Genomic DNA, 16,774 nt, shown 5'->3' on the forward strand with positions numbered 1-16,774 from the left:
AGGACCTTACACTTGCCCTCATGCCTGAAAGGTGAAGTCATCGCCAAGGAAACAAGCACACACACACACACACACACACACACTTTCTTTCTGGCAGGTGTAAACAGGAAAAAAATCACAATGGAATTTCAAACACAATACACTGCACTTCCTGTCCAACTTGCTGCACCAATTGAAAAGTCACCTTTAAACATCTATTCAATCCATAACTAATCTCATTCAAACATATATGATGGTCTTTGAGAACTGGCATGTGCTTATGCATGTGCACCACATATTCACCCACTCAACCTCATGTTTGAAATAAAACCTCAGTGGTTCAAAAGCATCATCAGAGCACACTGAGAAAGAGAAGAGAGAAAAGAGCACAACAGATCTTAGAGAACTTGAATTAAAATCCCATCTTTATACAGACTCAACTTTTGAACCACCAACTGTATATTCTTTTTAATGTGAGAGTGAAGAACTGCTCAAGATTTCCTTTAATGAAGGAGAGCAACTTAGAACAAGTCTGAGACTCAGTAGATCTGCTGCTGGTTGGAAGAAACCTTTGTGTCTATGTACAGTTCAATGGGATGCTCGGGGAGGAATTCAATCACCAGTCTTACTTGAGAAACCTTAAGACATTGGCACAGCTCAGTTCAAATCAAATTTCCTTGCAGGTCAAATACGCTGAAATACAACTAATTTGCATGCAATATAATGTAATGGAAAATTATTAAAGCCTGAGACAGAATACATTTGGGATTGTTACTCCCCACCATCATTCTCATCCTTTTTCCTTTCCATTTTACCCCAGTGAGTGGTTGCCTTCCTTTTCCTCTTCCGCCATATCCAGATGATGTTGTATTGTTTATTAGTACAATAAGAACATGAAGGGGCCTGAATACAATCGGGAATACGTCTTTCGATGTAAGTGGTCCAGTAAAAAAAAATCACTTTGTGTTTTTGAAACTTTTTTTTTTAATCAATGGTGTCAAAAGTAAAACTAACCAAAGCTCATAAAACACAAGCCACTTAAAGGCCCCAAATAACGATCTGAACGGAAAGTGTGTCAGCATTTTACTGACATTTATAGTAGCAGTCAGGCCGTTTTCATTCGTATTATTGAGGCATTAATATCTTTGAACGCTGGGTGGCAGTAATCGGCGATCGTGTGTTGCTGACAGAAAATAATGGGCGGCGTGTGTTGTTGTCAGCTGACTGAGCTAAAGATTCGAGTCCGCTCATAAACATTATAACATATTGAGGAGCGACATGGCGTTCATCACGGCCAACTGGAATCCACTTGGGGACGCCTTCTATCGGTTCGTCATTTTTCTGCTCTGTCGGATAGAAAGCAGAGAACATCGGTAGCTAACAGCTAAGCTACAGGAAGTGGGCATCTGTAAACATGAGCTCCGCAGTTAGCTATGAGCGTGTAAATGACAATAACACTGTTATTATTTATCCTTTTGTTGATGAGTGGCGTCACCAGATATTTCAGCTACATTAATGTGGAATTTTACATGTGCAAATTGTAGGGGTTAATTTATGACATACCGTTTGTCACATGACATGGGCATTTTCGAAACCTTTTTTATATTGTTTACCATTCATGTTTATCTCGTGTGTGTGCGTGTGAGTAGCAAAACAGAATTATATCAGCTGACCTGGAAGTTGAGGGATGGATTCAAGGACAGTTTGGTTGCTGCTGCACCTTATGGTGGACCTATAGGTAAAGAAAGGCGCGGGACTCTGTTCATTATAACATTCATTCGAATAATTTATTCACACTATTCATTTGCCTCAGCTTTCCTCAGAGAACCTCTGAGACAATCTCCGAGTTCCCGTCCCCAACTGGAGATCTACTCTTCATCCGGAGCTTCCATTGCAAGTTTCCCTGTAAGTGCTGTAGTTTAACTGCAAGTTTTCCTATCTAACCTAACCATTGTCTTTCCTTTACTTGCGTCCCGCCTTTCTTTTTGTTCACTAGTGGAAGAGTGGCTCTGTAATCCAGATAGGTTGGACTGTTACTGACGAGTTGTTGTGCATCCAAGAAGATGGGACAGTTTTGGTCTATGATCTCTTCGGTTCATTCAAAAGACACTTCAGCATGGGTCAGGTACATGGTCAAGCTGCCTGTCCTTTATGTAGTGCGAAGTCTGACTCTACATCCTAAACAGTGTTCCATCTGTCTCTTTTGCAGGACGTAGTTAATTCTCAGGTTCTGGAAGCCAAAGTCTTTCATTCGCCGTATGGTACTGGTATTGCCATAGTAACAGGCGCCTCCCGTTTTACCCTGGCAACTAATATTGACGACTTGAAGCTGAGGAGGTTACCTGAAGTTCCAGGTTTGTTTCTGTATGCTTTTGACATGACATGTATCTCGGTTTAACTGGATTGTTTCTCAGGTCTGCAGGGAGTGCCGTCATGCTGGGTCGTCCTCACACAGGATAGACAGACTAAGGTTTTGCTTGCCAATGGACCAGAAATCTTTGTCTTGGATACAACATCCTGCACGTCTGTGGTAAGGCTGTCCGTGTGTCTGTGTGTATGTGTGTATGCGTAACACTTCCATTATGTATTGTAGACTCCTCCAGGTCTGGGTCCCTATAACAGCATCCTTCATATGAGCGTGTCATTTAGTTACAAATATCTGGCCATCCTTACTGATGGTGGACTCCTGTGGACTGGTTCCTCCACCCTGCAGGTGCGTTCCCAACTTGTGCTCACTGGGCCTGTTTGATTCTTTGTGGATGACTGACAGGTGTGTGTTTTTCATAAGGACAAACTGGGTGACGTAGACACAAAGATGAGGTCACAGCCAAAACAGATGCTATGGTATGTTTATCTGAAGCTTTTTAAGTAAGTGTGTCTATTTCACATCCTATTTGTTTTCGCAGGTGTCGCAGGCCTAGAGCTCAGCAGCCATCTGTGGTGCTGGTGTGGGACAGACTCCTCCTGGTGGTCGGCTTGTGTAACGATACAATCCAGTATCCTTTTAAACTCACTTTACGTTTGCCTCTCCCCAGTATTGCCATGTCCGTGTTTGTCCCTTGATGCTAACTCAGATTCTCTGTGGAGGACCAGTGTGTGTGTGTGGGAGAGCTCGATGGTGTACGCATCATAAGTCCCAGCTCTCATGAGCTGTTGCAGGAGGTTCCCCTCGTGTGTCAGGATATCTTTAAGATCGCTTCAATGGCACCTGGAGCTTTACTGCTCGAAGCACATCGCGAGTATGAGGTTAGTTCAAAGAACTATGCATCAATATTCTCTTAACCAACTGGATCAAATTGTGTATTTGCTTGTATGTGTTTGTGTGTGTAGAAGTGCAGTCAAAAAGCAGATGAATATCTACGAGAGATCAAGGAGCAAAACATGCTGGAGGAAGCAGTTCAACAATGTGTTGAAGCAGCGGGTCATGAGTATGACACAGACACTCAGAAGGCTCTGCTTCGGGTAAGGGAATCTGGATTATAACTGGCGTTATTTCAGTCAAATATTGGGGTTTAATGTGTTTATGTGTCCACAAGGCGGCGTCGTTTGGCAAGTGCTTCCTCACAGACCTGAGTCCGCGTGAGTTCGTCAACATCTGCAGAGAATTGCGAGTTCTGAATGCTGTCAGAGACCCAGATGTGGGTCTGCCCCTCACACACACCCAGTATCCTCATACATGCTTGTGAACCGACACATAAATTATTCATATATAATATGATGTTTTTCATTTATGTATTTAACAATGTATTAAATTTTTCATGTTTGGTGGTATGACAGATTTGTGTCAATGTTGTAAGGGGTTGGCGGTTGTTTTCATTTTTGCAATCAGCCATTACCGCTTTTTTTTCATGTTCTGAAGTTTAATTTAAAAAAAAAAAAAAAAAAAACTCTTGCATCAATTACATTTATATTCTCAAAGCACAAGTCCTTCAGTTTTTCCTCACCTTTGACCTCAGATTTAAACAGATGACACTTCCAGTGTTGATCGACAGGTAAAGTTTCCATCTGTATCTATTAGTTGTATGCTTTGGTTGTCTCTCTTCCCCTCACCTGTCTATCTGTCACTTGTATGTCTCACCAGGTTGGTGTACAGACAGTATTATCCTTTGGTGATGGAGGTGTGTCGGTACCTAAAGGTCCCAGACTTCCAGGGTGTCAGCAGAGTTCTTAAACACTGGGCCTCATGCAAGGTAGCTTATCCACCTCCAGTTGTCCAAAGCCACAATGGCAGTGATCATTTTTAAAGATGTGTTTGGTTGTGGGCGGGGCCAGGTGCAACAGAAGGACTTATCCGATGAAGACATAGCCAGAGCCGTGTGCTTGAAGGTTGGGGACTCCCCGGGAGTTTCTTACTCGCACATCGCTGCTAAGGCCTATGAATGTGGACGCACGGAGCTAGCGATCAAGGTAACATGAGAACTTCACGTGTGGTTTCTGCTAACCAATGGAAGTGTTGTGACCTCGTAGCTGCTGGACTTTGAGGCACGCTCAGGAGAGCAGGTTCCTCTTCTCCTGAAGATGAAGCGGAGTCAGCTGGCTCTCAGTAAAGCGGTTGAAAGTGGAGACACAGACTTGGGTAAGGCTCTCTGCTAAGTGATTCATCAGGATGTTCGCTCACACACCTGTGTGTTTCTGTTCTAGTTTACACAGTGGTGACCTATCTGAAGAATCAGATGAACAGGGGGGATTTCTTCATGACTCTGAGGAACCAGCCTGTTGCACTGAGCCTCTACAGACAAGTACGTATGGAAGGATGGATGGACTTTGTAGTTTTCTTCATTTGAATGGTGTATCAATCAGCATGCATCCTTTGTCTAGTTCTGTAAACATGAGGAACAGGAAACACTGAAGGATCTCTACAACCAAGATGATGATCACCAAGAGCTTGCCAACTACTATATCTCAGCCAGCTACCGAGAGAAGGTAGTATGTGGTGACTCAAGGTCAATTCCAGTTCTTTATTATTCATAGACAAATATTAACACGGATATTGTGTGTCCAGCGGTTAGACACCCGTCTGTCTCTGCTCCAAAGAGCTGTGGATGAATACAACAAAGCAAAAAATGAGTTCGCCGTCAAGGTAAATTAAGACTGACCTGGTGTGACCACAGATAACTCAGTCCACTCTTCCCGCAGGCCACTGAGGACCAGATTCGGCTGCTTCGTTTTCAGAAGAAGCTGGATGATGACAAAGCGTTAGGGCTACTGGGCATGTCCCTGCAGGTGGATTACAGAATTTCTATTGAGCCCAGTCTCTGAGCAAAAAGAATCCCTGTGATAGCTCTTCATGTATGTCGCCAGAAAACAATGGAGTCTCTGCTGGAGGTGGGACTTCACAAAGAAACGGATCAACTTTACAGAGAATTTAAAGTTCCAGATAAGAGGTGACAATGGGACGACAGTTGAAAACTTCATGAGTTTGTCATTAGCTCATGTAGACCTCCTCTTTCTCAGGTATTGGTGGCTGAAGTTGAAGTCCCTGGCAGAAAAGGAAGAATGGGAGGAGGTAGAGAAGTTTTCAAGGAGCAAAAAGTCCCCCATTGGATACCTGGTGAGAAGAGGACCTGCATTAAATTCCAAGCAAGATTTTATAGTGTGGATGTTGCTGTCATCAGATATGAGAGAGATGACGCAAGTATGTCTGCTGCTGGTTAAAATAGCATGGATTTGTTCTCTGCAGGTGTTTGTGGAAGTCTGCATGAAGAAAAACAACAAAGTAGAAGCAAAGAAATATGTTGTTAAAGTTTCACCGGAGCAGAAGGTCAAAGCGCATCTGGCTGTGGGGTAAGACCTCCACCTCTGTACACCAACTCCAAGATCCTTCTCATCCATCCCAATGATCACCAAATCTCTCCTTCAGCGACCTGGAGGGAGCTGCAGATGCTGCCATTGAGCGCAGGAACCAGACGGAGATGGGCACTGTCCTGGCTAGGTGCTCTGCATCCGATCGACTGTTGATTGAAAAACTGAACCGGGCCAAATCCTCAGTGGCCAAGAAGTGATGCATCTTGATCATCGTAACCTACTGTTGACCTGTCATAATAAACCATTTGCACATATGCTTTTTATTTCTGTTTGTTTTTGTTTTTTTTCTCGCTTTAAATAAATGATTGATGGGTCACATGGGGGGGCGGGTCCTGGTAGTTAGTTGGACCCACACAAGCAGACGTCTCTCCTTTTCTCTGGAGCCAACATCCAAATATAATCCAGTGACGTGAGTGTGCAGGTAAAATGTTAACTGTATACAACGCTACACTGTGACGTCATATGTACGCGACGCGAAGTTGTTCAACTAGGCATAATGTTAGCAGAAACCAGTTTGTTGCTAATCAATAGCGTTTGTTTACTGTCAGACTTTTCGTGTTCATAGTTTTCACGACATTGTAGGCATTTTAATGGTTTGCTTTCTGGGTGAAAGGCAAAGAAACAAAGTAAGTTTGCTACCAAGTTGTAGTTTACTCGTCAGAGCGAATACGTCTATTTTAGAGTGGTTAAAATTACCCAGATGGCGATAGTAGAAGAAGGTATTTCTCGTTACAATTAATGCAGTGGCAGTAATTTGTTTTCAGTTGCAGTAGACACCGAGGAACACGGCAGCGCTTTCTTTAGGCTGTGCGCATGCGTGTTTCCTTCCGGCACTAGTCCAAAACATGCGGGGGTCCAAAGGTGGACCACAAATTGCCCAAGTAGCTGGGATGGGTTTTCAGTGCCCCAGGAATATGAGTGGTGGAAAGTGAGTGATTGTCATTAGAACCATTAAATATTTATATCCATCTACTTAGCCTCTCCTCTAATGAGAACTGTGCAAGTACTGTGTGGTGAGTGTGACTTGTTCAATAACATTAGTTGAAGTAGATACAAACATAACATTATTTTCTTCACATCAGGTTCGGTGCAGGATGTCGTCAGTGAAAGTCGATGCTGTGGTGAAGGAGAGCGCTTTGGTTGGGGAAGGTCCAGTGTGGGAAGAGTCTGATCAGACACTTCTTTTTGTTGATATCATTGGGAGAAAGATCCATCGCTATTCTCGAGAAACCAATCACATCCAGTCTGTGAAGACAGGTAAACCAATCGTGAATATGTCAGATTCCCAAGTGCCTCTCTTACCTGTCCTCCTGATTTCAGGTGACAGTGTTGGATTTGTGATTCCTCGTCAGTCAGGTGGTTACGTTGCAGGTATTGGTCGCAGCGTCGTGGCTGTTGATTGGTCAACTCAGACAATGACACCATTGGTGGAGCTGGATCAAGACAAAGTGAACAACAGACTGAATGATGGGAAGGCTGACCCCGCTGGGCGCCTACTAGCTGGTGAAACATTGCCTGTCCATTTGAGCCACCAGACAGTTTTTGCAACAGCCTGTTCTCTTTGCAGGAACCATGGGAATTGAAGAGAGTCCAGGTGTGGTCCAAAAACAACAAGGATCTCTCTTTTCTGTGTCTCCTGACCTCACTGTCACCCAACACTTCAGCCAGGTAGCACCGAAGTGTCTTTCACTCGATTGCTTGTCTCAGAGCTGAGCCCCTTTCTCGCACAGGTGGACATCTCGAATGGATTGGACTGGTCATTGGATCAGAAGACCTTCTTCTACATTGATAGTTTGGCGTTTACTGTGGATGCATTCGACTGCGACATAAACAGTGGCCAGCTCAGTAAATCCTACCATTTCTTTAATATACTCTTCCTCAGCTGCATGCATGATAACTGCACGTGTCCTGGCCAGGTAACCGGCGTGTGGTCTACAAGATGCAGGAAGAGGAAAAGATTCCAGACGGGATGACAGTTGATACCAATGGCCATCTGTGGGTCGCCTGTTATAATGGGGGCCGGGTCATCAACATTGACCCAGCAACAGGTGAGGTTTACGACCATCCGAGTTGAGACTGAGACCAATGAGGGGTGAGATCACAAAAGAGGCCAGACTGAAAACGGATCAAATTAAAAGTAAAAAAAGGCTCATGGTCTCGGGTTCGGTGATCTCAACTGCAACACTAGATAGCTGCACTAAAGACCTGCTGTCTCTCAGGGGTCCGGCTGCAGACTGTTCTTCTTCCAGCCTCCAAAACTACGTCTTGTTGTTTTGGCGGGCCCGACTACAGTGAACTGTACGTGACCTCCGCCAGCCTGGGCCTCAGCCAGTCAGAGTTAAAACAGCAACCTCTGGCCGGGGCTACATTCAAGGTAATGATTCTTACATTCTCAGTTCCCATCTGCATAACATTGACTTTTTAACACACAAGGATATGGTCATCTGTCTCCCAGGTGACGGGACTCGGGGTCAAGGGCCGTTCATCGCATGCATTTTCTGGTTAAAAACAACTGCACTTTGATCATTTTCAAGTTAGTTGCTTTAATGATATCTTGTAGGCTGATAATTGCTCACCTAGAAAAGTATGACTGCAACAACATTTTATTTCATCAACAAACACTGAACGAGCAAAGATACACAAACTAGAAAAAATATCTACATGTATAAAATTGTGCCTTTTTTTCACATGGAAGGGGAAGTCGGGCTAAGGGGTTGGTGGTAAGTCAGATAGTAGTGTCAGTGAGAGAGTGGCTAGGGTCAGAGACAGTACTGGGCAGGGCTAGATCAAGTGAAGATGACCTTGTGTGTTGACAGTTGTCTTCAGAGGACCTTTCTGTCTGGGTTTCATTTAAAAAGGTTGAGATCAGTGATGTATGAAAACAAGGTGGACAGAGAATGTGCTGGTACTCTTCAATTTGTGCCATCATTTTGGAAGTGAGTGGGCCAAGTTTAAACTAACCAGTTAGTTGGGGCGGTGAATGCAAATAAAGTAATTTACTGAAATATTAATCAACATTTTCTGATGGATTTTGATGTAACTGCCAAATAATTATGTTCTCTCTTATTGGACCATTTCAATGAAAACGCAAGTCCCTTTTAAGGGATCAGAATATTTCACCAGCTTCAAGGAAAATAAACTGCATTGGGAAAAGCTTTCTTTTTTTGTCACTGCTTGACTGCAAATGAATGTAAAAAGAGCCATTTTACTTTTTCCTCTTCTCACTCATTCTCTACCTCTGGTTTCAGTCAAAAGGCTCTGGAACAATACAGTGTTTTCCAAGTACTGCAGAAGAATCAAAGTGCTTTGTTTTGGCCACGTATTGATTTTTGTGTATGTGTACAGGCGGATTGGGCCAATTTAAAACACTAATTTACCGTGTGGTTCTTGCAAAAACAACACCTGCATTTGTACATGCACACACTTTTAGTGTGGAGGATTCACTGATAAATGAGACCCCGGATCCATGTGCTTACATCGGTGGAAACCAGGGAGAAAGCAAAATCCTGCAGCACTGAGGAGGAAGTAGAATCCAGGAAAATGCAAAACTAAAACAAACCATTGGACCCAACAGAACCAGCACTTAAGTCACGACTGCAGAGAAGAAGCTGGACCTCGCTGACGTTAAAAGTCACTCAGATGGTGCAGGGCGTAGTGAACCGGAGTGGTTTGTGTTCTGGTTTTGGTGGACAGACCCATCATCCAAAGTCAGCTTGTTTAAAGAAAGAAATGAGTTGAAAGTCAAGAAAGTGCTATCTGTCCTCGTAAATTTGAGGCGGACTCGGCCTGTCCATGTCAATAGTGGTCATCGGCATGGGCCGGGTCACAGAAGAACCGGGAGCTGCGCTTGGCTGACCGTGCAGTGAAGGGGACGGTCTTCAGGGCTGCAGAAGAACCACACAATCGGAGACAATGAATGGCTGCAGAGGCACCCTCAGTTTACCTGAGTTTACATTTACCTGTAATGATGTCCTCGATGGCACCGTCCTTCCCTTCGTAAACATGGCGACTGTCCTTTCCCTGTTTTCGCCTGAGCTCTGTGATCAGTTCCTGCTGCTGGCGTTTCCCCCTGTGGGATGGAGACTACAGGGCGAGGAGGGGCGTTAACTTTCACCGTAACACTGGTCTGTCTGACCTCATTTGTTTTTTCTGTCGTCGTGTGCATGTGGTACGAGTCTCCTGTGTGTTTCTCACCTGTGTAGTTTCCTCTTCCTGCTCCTGCTCCTCTTGCTCCAGTTTCTCCAGCAGCATTTGCTCCTGACGCCGCCTCTGTTCGTTTTCCTCCTCTGCCAGCTACATATGAACACACATGCTCTTGTTGGTGACACATATCAGCAGCTTGATGATGGACCTGGTCCACATGAAGACAAACCTGATAAGCCTTGATGAAACGGACAAAAATGGGAAAGAAGACAGAAGGAGGCATCGTCTTGGAGCTCTCCCCAAAAAACTTGACGGTGTCTTCAAACGCGTCCTGAGATCAAGGCAAGTGGTTATTTATTCCCAAATGAGCATCATTTAGACATATTTCAGGCAGAAACTTTTCGACCAACAGTGTGAGCTTGAGCGTCACCTGAGCGATGCGCGCATCCTCCTGCAGCTTGTTGAGCCGTGATTCGTTTCTGCTGATGAAGTCTTTCAGTGTCACGTTGTGTTGAACGCTGAACTCCCTCCAGGTGAGTTCCATGCCCCTCTGCAGTTCCTTGACATCACACAGGACGTTCTCCAGGCTCACTGCTTACACACAGACATTCTTCAGTTGGGGAACTGGCACACATGAATGTAGGAAGCACCAACACACCTGCTGCAGCTTTGTCCACGTAGTGCAGCTCATTGTAGAAGAGACTTGCTGTGGAATATTTGTCCCTCACAACATTGGCGATGTAGTGCAGCAAAGTTTGTGTCCTGTCAGTGGATTTGGTCTCCAGAAGCTGCGTCACATGATGTCATCATTATAATGACCTCTCAAGAGCAGCTACACAAAGTGGCAGGCTGTATGTGTGTGTGTGTGTGTTACCAGATCTAAACTCTGCAGTTTGAAGCCGTAGACAGCTCCTCTCTTACTGCTGTTCATGTAGTTCCCCAGAGCCAAGATGATCTAAGAACAGAGAATCGGTGACCACAACGATCTCACAACAGTTTCAGCTGGACTGATCAGCTCACCTCAAGAATTTTCTTCAACTTCTGAGATGATTTGATTGAGACTGATGCTGCGATGATGGCGTGGAGTTGCTAAGAAAGGAAAACACAGTTGTCAGCTTTTGTCAGGATAAGACACACTAATGCTTGTATTTGTTTTGCTGCGTGTCTTACGGGTGTCAACATCTGGACATTATCGTTAAAGTTCCCCATGAAGATCATGATGGACATCCTCTGGTTGAGACGCTCGATACGACTGAACTGCAGCATGAAGGCATCCTCGTGGCTGAGGTCCTCCAGGGGACGTCGCTCTCTTTCATACTGCCGCAGCAGCTTCAGTTCCGCCTCCGTCGGCAGGAAACGCATCAGACACTCGACGAAGTCAACACGAAGGGTTCGCAAGTCGAACCTGAAAGGAGCTTGTCGGGTCACTTAACAGATGTTAAGGCGATTGTGTCTCCACCAAACACTCACGTGTGAATGGCCCGACAGATGACCTCTGACCCCTGACCAGCCTTCCTCAGGGTAATGGCCAGGTTCTTAGCCCTGTTGGTTTCCAGCAGAGACACTTTGGCCGGAACTTTTTGGGGCAGCTTCTGTCTGGATAGAGTTAGATCCACGGCTGGGCCCTGAGCCTTGGTCTTAAACAGCTCCTCGAAGCCCTCCACGTCCAGGTCCTAAACACCCATAAACAAGAGACTATATCTCTGTCTGGATTGTAGGTTAAAGCCAAATATCTTACCTGCAAAACTGCCTCATCGTCAATGTCGTTGAACACTGTTCCGTTGATCTGACTTGGTTTCAAGGCGACCCAGTTTAAAACGGGCATCCGGAACTTTGTCTGGATCGGCTTCTTTATCTTTACAGCTGCACATAGGTAGATAGACAGGCGGGTAGAGAGGCAGTTAGTCGGAGCGAGAGACAGACAGATGATCCAAGTGGTCAGAGCGACAGAGACCAATAGACACAGCCAAGACAAAGACTGACAGGTGTGTGACCTACAGAATAGTTTCAGCGCTCCCTCTGACAGCAGTGAAAGGAAACAAAATTATCATGATATTATCATCATGGAAACAAGACCTCTAGCGGTCTGCATGTCGGGGGGGGCAATGTTCCAGGGAGCTGTCAAACTAAAGCAGGGATCTAACCTGCGAGTCCAGAATTGAAGATGACCGTGGGCGCCCCCGTTCCTGGGAGTGGTGGGGCCACGGGGGGTGGAGGCGGTGGCATTGGTACACAAGAAGAGAGTTCACTGGTCCGACAGGGGGGTGGTGGTGGTGGAGGAGGGGGCGGAGCAGGGGGCGGAGCTGCAGAATATGCTGAGGGAGAAGGAGAAACGACACATTATCTCCTCTGTGTCACTGACATTGCTTGGTCTGTGTGACTTACCTGAACCTGGCATGGGAGGGGGAGGAGGAGGTGGCGGAGGGGCTGGCACACCGGGCTCCATGCCGACTCCTGGTGCCATGTTGTGGTAAGCTACAGTCTCAGGGCTAAGGAGGACATCATTTGAGTGAGTAGAAAATCAGTGATGTCATATTGTAATACGGGGCCAAATAGTAACGTCGCTGTCATATGAGTCAGATCATGAGGTAGTGTTGGGGAGCAGCATCATTTTTTTTTCTTCAGATGGAGAGTGATCATGATGTTGTCATGTGGCCAGGAAGTTCATTATAAGATAATGAGTGACAAGGCGACAAGATGTTAACTTTTTGCAGACCAACTTCTGTTGAATGGCAGAGTGTGATGAGGCTGTCATATTGTTACAAAATTTGGAAGCATGACCTTGATTTGCTCACATGACCATGGTGCGGACTACTCATACCTTGGGGATAGATTTGTGCACGGCGGAGGAGATGGGGAGGCAGAGTCAGCCACACCACCATCCCCTTCTCCTCTTTGTGGCTGAGGGGCCCCAGGGCCCCCGGCTTGCTGGGCCTCCTGGGCCTGACGCTCCAGACGACTCTGACGGCGGATTGTCTGATCCTTCTCTCGCACGATCCGCCGCAGCGTATGAACCTGCGTGTTGGCGCTGGCGTAGACATCCTGCAGGTATGAGACCAGTCATTCAATCCTCAAGGAAGCGAAACTTCTTCGAAAATTCTGCCCAGTTCGTCAATATTGAGTTAATTTCAAGATGGCACGCACACGCAGTTGGTCCAGCTCCTTGTTAGTCTGCATCAACTGTTTCTCCAGCTCTACGATCTTCAGCATCGCTTCATTCTCAACGTCCAGCAGGCGCTCTGACATCTAAGCAGGAGACCAGGTTAGCAGCTTTCAATACTTCTCAACCTCAGTCATGTCTCTTTCTTCGCACCGTGTTCAGGTTCTCCTCCAACTCCTCCACCCGCTCCAGGGCAGCACTCTTGGTCTCTGCATCCTCCAGAAGAGTGCCAACATCAAACACGTTGTCAAGGTAAGCTTGGATTTGCACCTGCAGCCTGTCACTCTCAGTGTGTTTGAGTCTCTAAGGGGACAAATGAGAACAGTGTTTGCACGGGTCAACGTGGGGACTGCGGTCTCAGAGGTCGGGAGTCTAGTGGAGTACCTCAAGGTGCTCATCCAGGTTGAGTTTGGTGAAGTCATATTGCAGATGGACCCTGAAGTTCATGTCCTCTACCGAGTGGACTACAATGTTGATGAACTGCATGCAAGCCACCTGGCGAGTTGTCATGGAAAGGTGTTAGCAGATCAGACCATCACCCCACATGCTTCTTTATGATGCTCGAATTCATTTACAAGAAAGTCGATGTTGTCATCTTCGTTCTTGAAATCCTCCATCAACTTTTCAAAACGCATCGACTCAGAACACACCTGTGAGAAAATACAAACAAGTAGATGCTATTCCTTGAAATGTACGTGCATGTGTTCTTGTACTTCTACCTTTGTGAGAACCTGTATGAGTTTTTAATCAACAGAGTGAGACACTTTGCAAAAATGTGGGCCGGTCCTCACTTTGTCAAGTCTCATTTTGAGGGTTAAAACTACAAAATAGCTGGGGTTATTATAATTGGGTTTTAGTTTGGTTCAGAGTAAAGGTTAAGTTTAGCCATTTGTTTTAGATGGTTAGGTTTAGAGTGAGAGGCTGGGGAAAGCATTATGTTAACGTATGTCAATGATAGTCCTCACTAAGATAGGAAGACAAACGTGTCTGTGAGCGAGTGTTTACAGTTTTGAAGTGGTCGAAAGCAGACAGGATGATCTCGTGTCCACCTCGGACCAAACACACGGCTGCCAAAAGCTCCAACACCAAGGCCTTTGTTCTGAGAGGAAAACAAGTCAAGTACATACAGTACATTAGACAAAAAGCTCAACTGCTCATTGAGATGCTGGTAAAAAAGAAACTGAGACAGAAAAACAATAATACTTTCGATGACTGTGATTTTAAACTAACAGTGAGACTGAGAGGTCAATGACACTAGCAGGTCACATAAATGAACAAGACAGGTTACAACAGTTCCATATAACATGGGTTTAGGAGAAGAGAAATATCTAGGCACAGTGACGCTGTATTAGAAGAAGGAGCAAGAACATTCCTGGAAGCACTTGAGACTCACCGAGGGTTCGGGTTGTTGAGGCTCAGGGTGATTTCGTTGACAGCATGGGGGTGAGACATGACCATGTTGAAGCCGTACTGCAGAGCCACATGAACAGGCACGACATGTTTAGAACCTACACACGGACCGTCTTAATATTATACTAACTCATGTCTGACCTGGTAGTTCATAATGGCTCGTAAACACATGACACAAACGTGGACGTCGTCTTTCTTGGACACAAGACGCCAGTTCTTCAGAGAGCGCCGGCTGGGGAGTGTGTTGGAGCGCGTCACCAAGGCTGAGCTGCAAACACAGGGGGCATGAGTAAACACGCTAAGAGATTCAGGCACTTCTTCATACTGCAGTCCACCTGATGGAGAGACGAGCAGCTCGGGGGACGGATGAGGACGGAGAGGGAAGTGTGCAGTCTCCATGCAGGTCCTCAATGGAGCGACTCCAGGGGGAGTCGATGGACGAGGAGTCTCCGCCATCTGACTGCTCACCATCAAACCTGTGTGGGGCAGCTGAGAGTCAGTCATGTGACCAGCTGTCATACCAAACAATATCCAACCACGGTAGACTCACGTGACAGCGAAGGACAAATACTGAACCAGAACATCTAGACCTTGGTTCTGTTCATTCAGAAACTCTCGGACCCACCTGAAGAAGTCATGGTTTTTAGGACACACTCGAAAGGTATATGTGAAAGATCAAGAGAAGAAGAGCAAAGAGCACATGGGAGGGCAAGGCAGTCAAAACGAGAGCATATTAGAAAGTGCGGGGATAAACATGGGATTGGAGAATAGATAAAAGCGATGGAAAGGACGGTCGAAGACAGGCAGACTACGAAAAGGTCACTAACAGGAAATTGAAAGTTGGTTTGAGAGACAGGTGATGGAATGCAGTATTGGACGGGATTCAGTGAAGAAAGAAGTCTGAGATAGACAGGTGGAAGGAGAATGAGCTGGGAGACAGAGTGAGAGAAGCCGACAGATACCCAATGTGGTTAGTACGAAGAGAAATCTCCAGTTCTCTAAGTGTCTGCGTTGATTCTTGTATTCTTCTTCTGAAACGCTGCAGACAAACAGTTCAATGTTCCGTCAGTCATTCTCATTCTTCACTCTCAGCAACTTTTCTGGACCTGGCTCTGGATCTGGGTACCAATGCCTCACCTTGCGGGTCACTGCTGGGTCCAAAAAGCCTTGCAACTTCTGGATGTAGGTGTGTGGTGGGTTCTTCACCTGGAAACGCTCCTATATCAACACGAGAAGCATGACGTCAGTCAACAAAAACCCACCCACTTCCCTGTGCATCTATGACGTGATGGGAATCCACCTGATCACAGATCAGCTCCCACTTCTTGTCGTTGTCATAGGAACGCAGCAGACGGACTTTGTCGGGAGGCAGATTCATGGAGTTCTGAAAGAGGGGTCTCATGAGGGGTCCGCCGGATCATGTGGTCCCGATCAGACCTGTGGATGCGGCAGCCCGCTCCGCGCGTGCGTGTGCGCGCGAGTACTCACCAGTGCGATGGAGAACCTCTCCTCCAGCTCAGCAGGGTCGGGCATGGGGAGCCGGACCGGTGCGGCTCTGGACCGGATCACCGCCAGCTGGCTCTCCATGCTCTCAGTGTTCCCCATCACAGCAGCACAGCGAACACACCCACCGCGAGGCGAACTCAGCGAACACACATGTGGTCGGCCATCACACGCTCATGCAGATGCTGCCGGGACCGACCAAGGCCTTCCCTCCTCTCCCCGGTTCCTCTCCCGACCCACCTGTTCTCCCTCGTCCCTGATCTGGCCCGTCTCTACCTGATCTGGCCCGATCTGGGTCCCGGATCCCCGCTGGAGCAGGTTTCCGTCTCCTGCTCTTTGTCTCGCGACCCTCGCCGGTGATGCTGCCGCTGAGCCAGATGAAACCGTGCGTGCGCGCGCGTGTGTGATGAGAGTGTATCAGCGCGTGTCGCAGATCAGCCGGTTAATCTCCCCTTCTCCTCCCCCTCTCGTCCCCCATATGAAGAAAGAAAGCGAGAGTCGGTGTCTTGTCCTCCCCCCCGTGTCTCTCCATCCCTCTCTCTCCCCCCTCGCTCTTTGTCTCGCTCGGCTGTGTCTCCCTCTCCTCCACTGTCAGACAATGAGCCCTCTGCTGCCTCTGGCCCCGCCCCCAAACACACGCTCCCATCATGGAAAAAGTGATAGAGACCGCAAAGCCGAAAAAACATTGATCACATCTGACATTTGCATTTCATTTCTCTTTTAATCGTTTTCGCTTCCTGAATGCTTCAAAATAAAAGCTCCACTTCTACTCAG

At 46.6% G+C, this 16,774-nt stretch overlaps 3 protein-coding genes across 7 annotated transcripts; 2 read left to right on the forward strand and 1 right to left on the reverse strand.

Moving 5' to 3' along the window:
* The first annotated feature begins 1,150 nt into the window (after positions 1-1,150).
* On the forward strand, positions 1,151-6,048 carry vps16 (VPS16 core subunit of CORVET and HOPS complexes). Of its 2 annotated transcripts, XM_053854057.1 has the most exons (24): positions 1,151-1,307; positions 1,629-1,717; positions 1,793-1,884; positions 1,976-2,104; positions 2,189-2,333; positions 2,394-2,509; positions 2,573-2,692; positions 2,768-2,823; positions 2,886-2,975; positions 3,054-3,225; positions 3,310-3,441; positions 3,516-3,643; positions 3,936-3,971; positions 4,061-4,169; positions 4,252-4,386; positions 4,447-4,555; positions 4,621-4,718; positions 4,798-4,902; positions 4,982-5,059; positions 5,116-5,202; positions 5,281-5,363; positions 5,434-5,530; positions 5,660-5,763; positions 5,840-6,048. In XM_053854057.1, the coding sequence occupies exons 1-24, from the start codon at positions 1,258-1,260 to the stop codon at positions 5,979-5,981; spliced, it is 2,502 nt and encodes an 833-aa protein (XP_053710032.1). In that variant the 5' UTR covers positions 1,151-1,257; the 3' UTR covers positions 5,982-6,048. The 2 variants fall into 2 exon arrangements, with proteins under 2 accessions (XP_053710032.1, XP_053710033.1); XM_053854058.1 differs by lacking the exon at positions 1,629-1,717 and having other exon boundaries at positions 1,169-1,307.
* Positions 6,049-6,102: 54 nt separating this feature from the next.
* rgn (regucalcin) lies at positions 6,103-8,942 on the forward strand. Of its 2 annotated transcripts, none has more exons than XM_053854070.1 (8): positions 6,103-6,205; positions 6,867-7,041; positions 7,105-7,287; positions 7,352-7,452; positions 7,515-7,629; positions 7,701-7,832; positions 8,004-8,158; positions 8,240-8,942. In XM_053854070.1, the coding sequence occupies exons 2-8, from the start codon at positions 6,879-6,881 to the stop codon at positions 8,288-8,290; spliced, it is 900 nt and encodes a 299-aa protein (XP_053710045.1). In that variant the 5' UTR covers positions 6,103-6,205; positions 6,867-6,878; the 3' UTR covers positions 8,291-8,942. The 2 variants fall into 2 exon arrangements, with proteins under 2 accessions (XP_053710045.1, XP_053710046.1); XM_053854071.1 differs by lacking the exon at positions 6,103-6,205 and adding an exon at positions 6,776-6,797.
* fmnl2b (formin-like 2b) lies at positions 8,295-16,538 on the reverse strand. Of its 3 annotated transcripts, XM_053854055.1 has the most exons (28): positions 15,986-16,536; positions 15,798-15,881; positions 15,635-15,715; positions 15,460-15,536; positions 15,048-15,122; positions 14,833-14,973; positions 14,639-14,765; positions 14,481-14,557; positions 14,093-14,186; positions 13,663-13,737; positions 13,472-13,582; positions 13,241-13,390; positions 13,072-13,173; positions 12,749-12,969; positions 12,313-12,416; positions 12,072-12,242; positions 11,926-11,946; positions 11,666-11,790; positions 11,398-11,600; positions 11,098-11,332; positions 10,948-11,016; positions 10,802-10,882; positions 10,586-10,715; positions 10,358-10,518; positions 10,157-10,258; positions 9,979-10,077; positions 9,744-9,867; positions 8,295-9,668 (listed from the first exon to the last, which is right to left on the reverse strand). In XM_053854055.1, exons 1-28 carry the CDS (start codon positions 16,100-16,102, stop codon positions 9,580-9,582), a joined length of 3,246 nt encoding a protein of 1,081 aa, XP_053710030.1. In that variant the 5' UTR covers positions 16,103-16,536; the 3' UTR covers positions 8,295-9,579. The 3 variants fall into 3 exon arrangements, with proteins under 3 accessions (XP_053710030.1, XP_053710029.1, XP_053710031.1); XM_053854054.1 differs by having other exon boundaries at positions 11,666-11,946; positions 15,986-16,538; XM_053854056.1 differs by lacking the exon at positions 11,926-11,946.
* Positions 16,539-16,774: the final 236 nt, after the last annotated feature.

The sequence above is a fragment of the Synchiropus splendidus genome, chromosome 1 (genome assembly GCF_027744825.2).
Source record: "Synchiropus splendidus isolate RoL2022-P1 chromosome 1, RoL_Sspl_1.0, whole genome shotgun sequence".
In the NCBI taxonomy this organism is placed as follows: Eukaryota; Metazoa; Chordata; class Actinopteri; order Syngnathiformes; family Callionymidae; genus Synchiropus; species Synchiropus splendidus.

What these genes read in the sequence shown, in the direction of transcription:
- fmnl2b (XM_053854054.1), bottom strand. Translation starts at nt 16,102, where the DNA reads ATGGGGAACACTGAGAGCATGGAGAGCCAGCTGGCGGTGATCCGGTCC. An exon ending in ACCTGGATGAGCACCTTGAG is followed by an intron (nt 13,391 to 13,471) that starts GTACTCCACTAG and finishes TTGTCCCCTTAG; the next exon opens with AGACTCAAACACACTGAGAG. An exon ending in AGGATGCGCGCATCGCTCAG is followed by an intron (nt 10,259 to 10,357) that starts GTGACGCTCAAG and finishes CCTTGATCTCAG; the next exon opens with GACGCGTTTGAAGACACCGT.
- vps16 (XM_053854057.1), top strand. Translation starts at nt 1,258, where the DNA reads ATGGCGTTCATCACGGCCAACTGGAATCCACTTGGGGACGCCTTCTAT. An exon ending in CTTCCATTGCAAGTTTCCCT is followed by an intron (nt 1,885 to 1,975) that starts GTAAGTGCTGTA and finishes TTTGTTCACTAG; the next exon opens with TGGAAGAGTGGCTCTGTAAT. An exon ending in AAAATGAGTTCGCCGTCAAG is followed by an intron (nt 5,060 to 5,115) that starts GTAAATTAAGAC and finishes CTCTTCCCGCAG; the next exon opens with GCCACTGAGGACCAGATTCG.
- rgn (XM_053854070.1), top strand. Translation starts at nt 6,879, where the DNA reads ATGTCGTCAGTGAAAGTCGATGCTGTGGTGAAGGAGAGCGCTTTGGTT. An exon ending in CATCCAGTCTGTGAAGACAG is followed by an intron (nt 7,042 to 7,104) that starts GTAAACCAATCG and finishes TCCTGATTTCAG; the next exon opens with GTGACAGTGTTGGATTTGTG. An exon ending in TCACCCAACACTTCAGCCAG is followed by an intron (nt 7,453 to 7,514) that starts GTAGCACCGAAG and finishes TTTCTCGCACAG; the next exon opens with GTGGACATCTCGAATGGATT.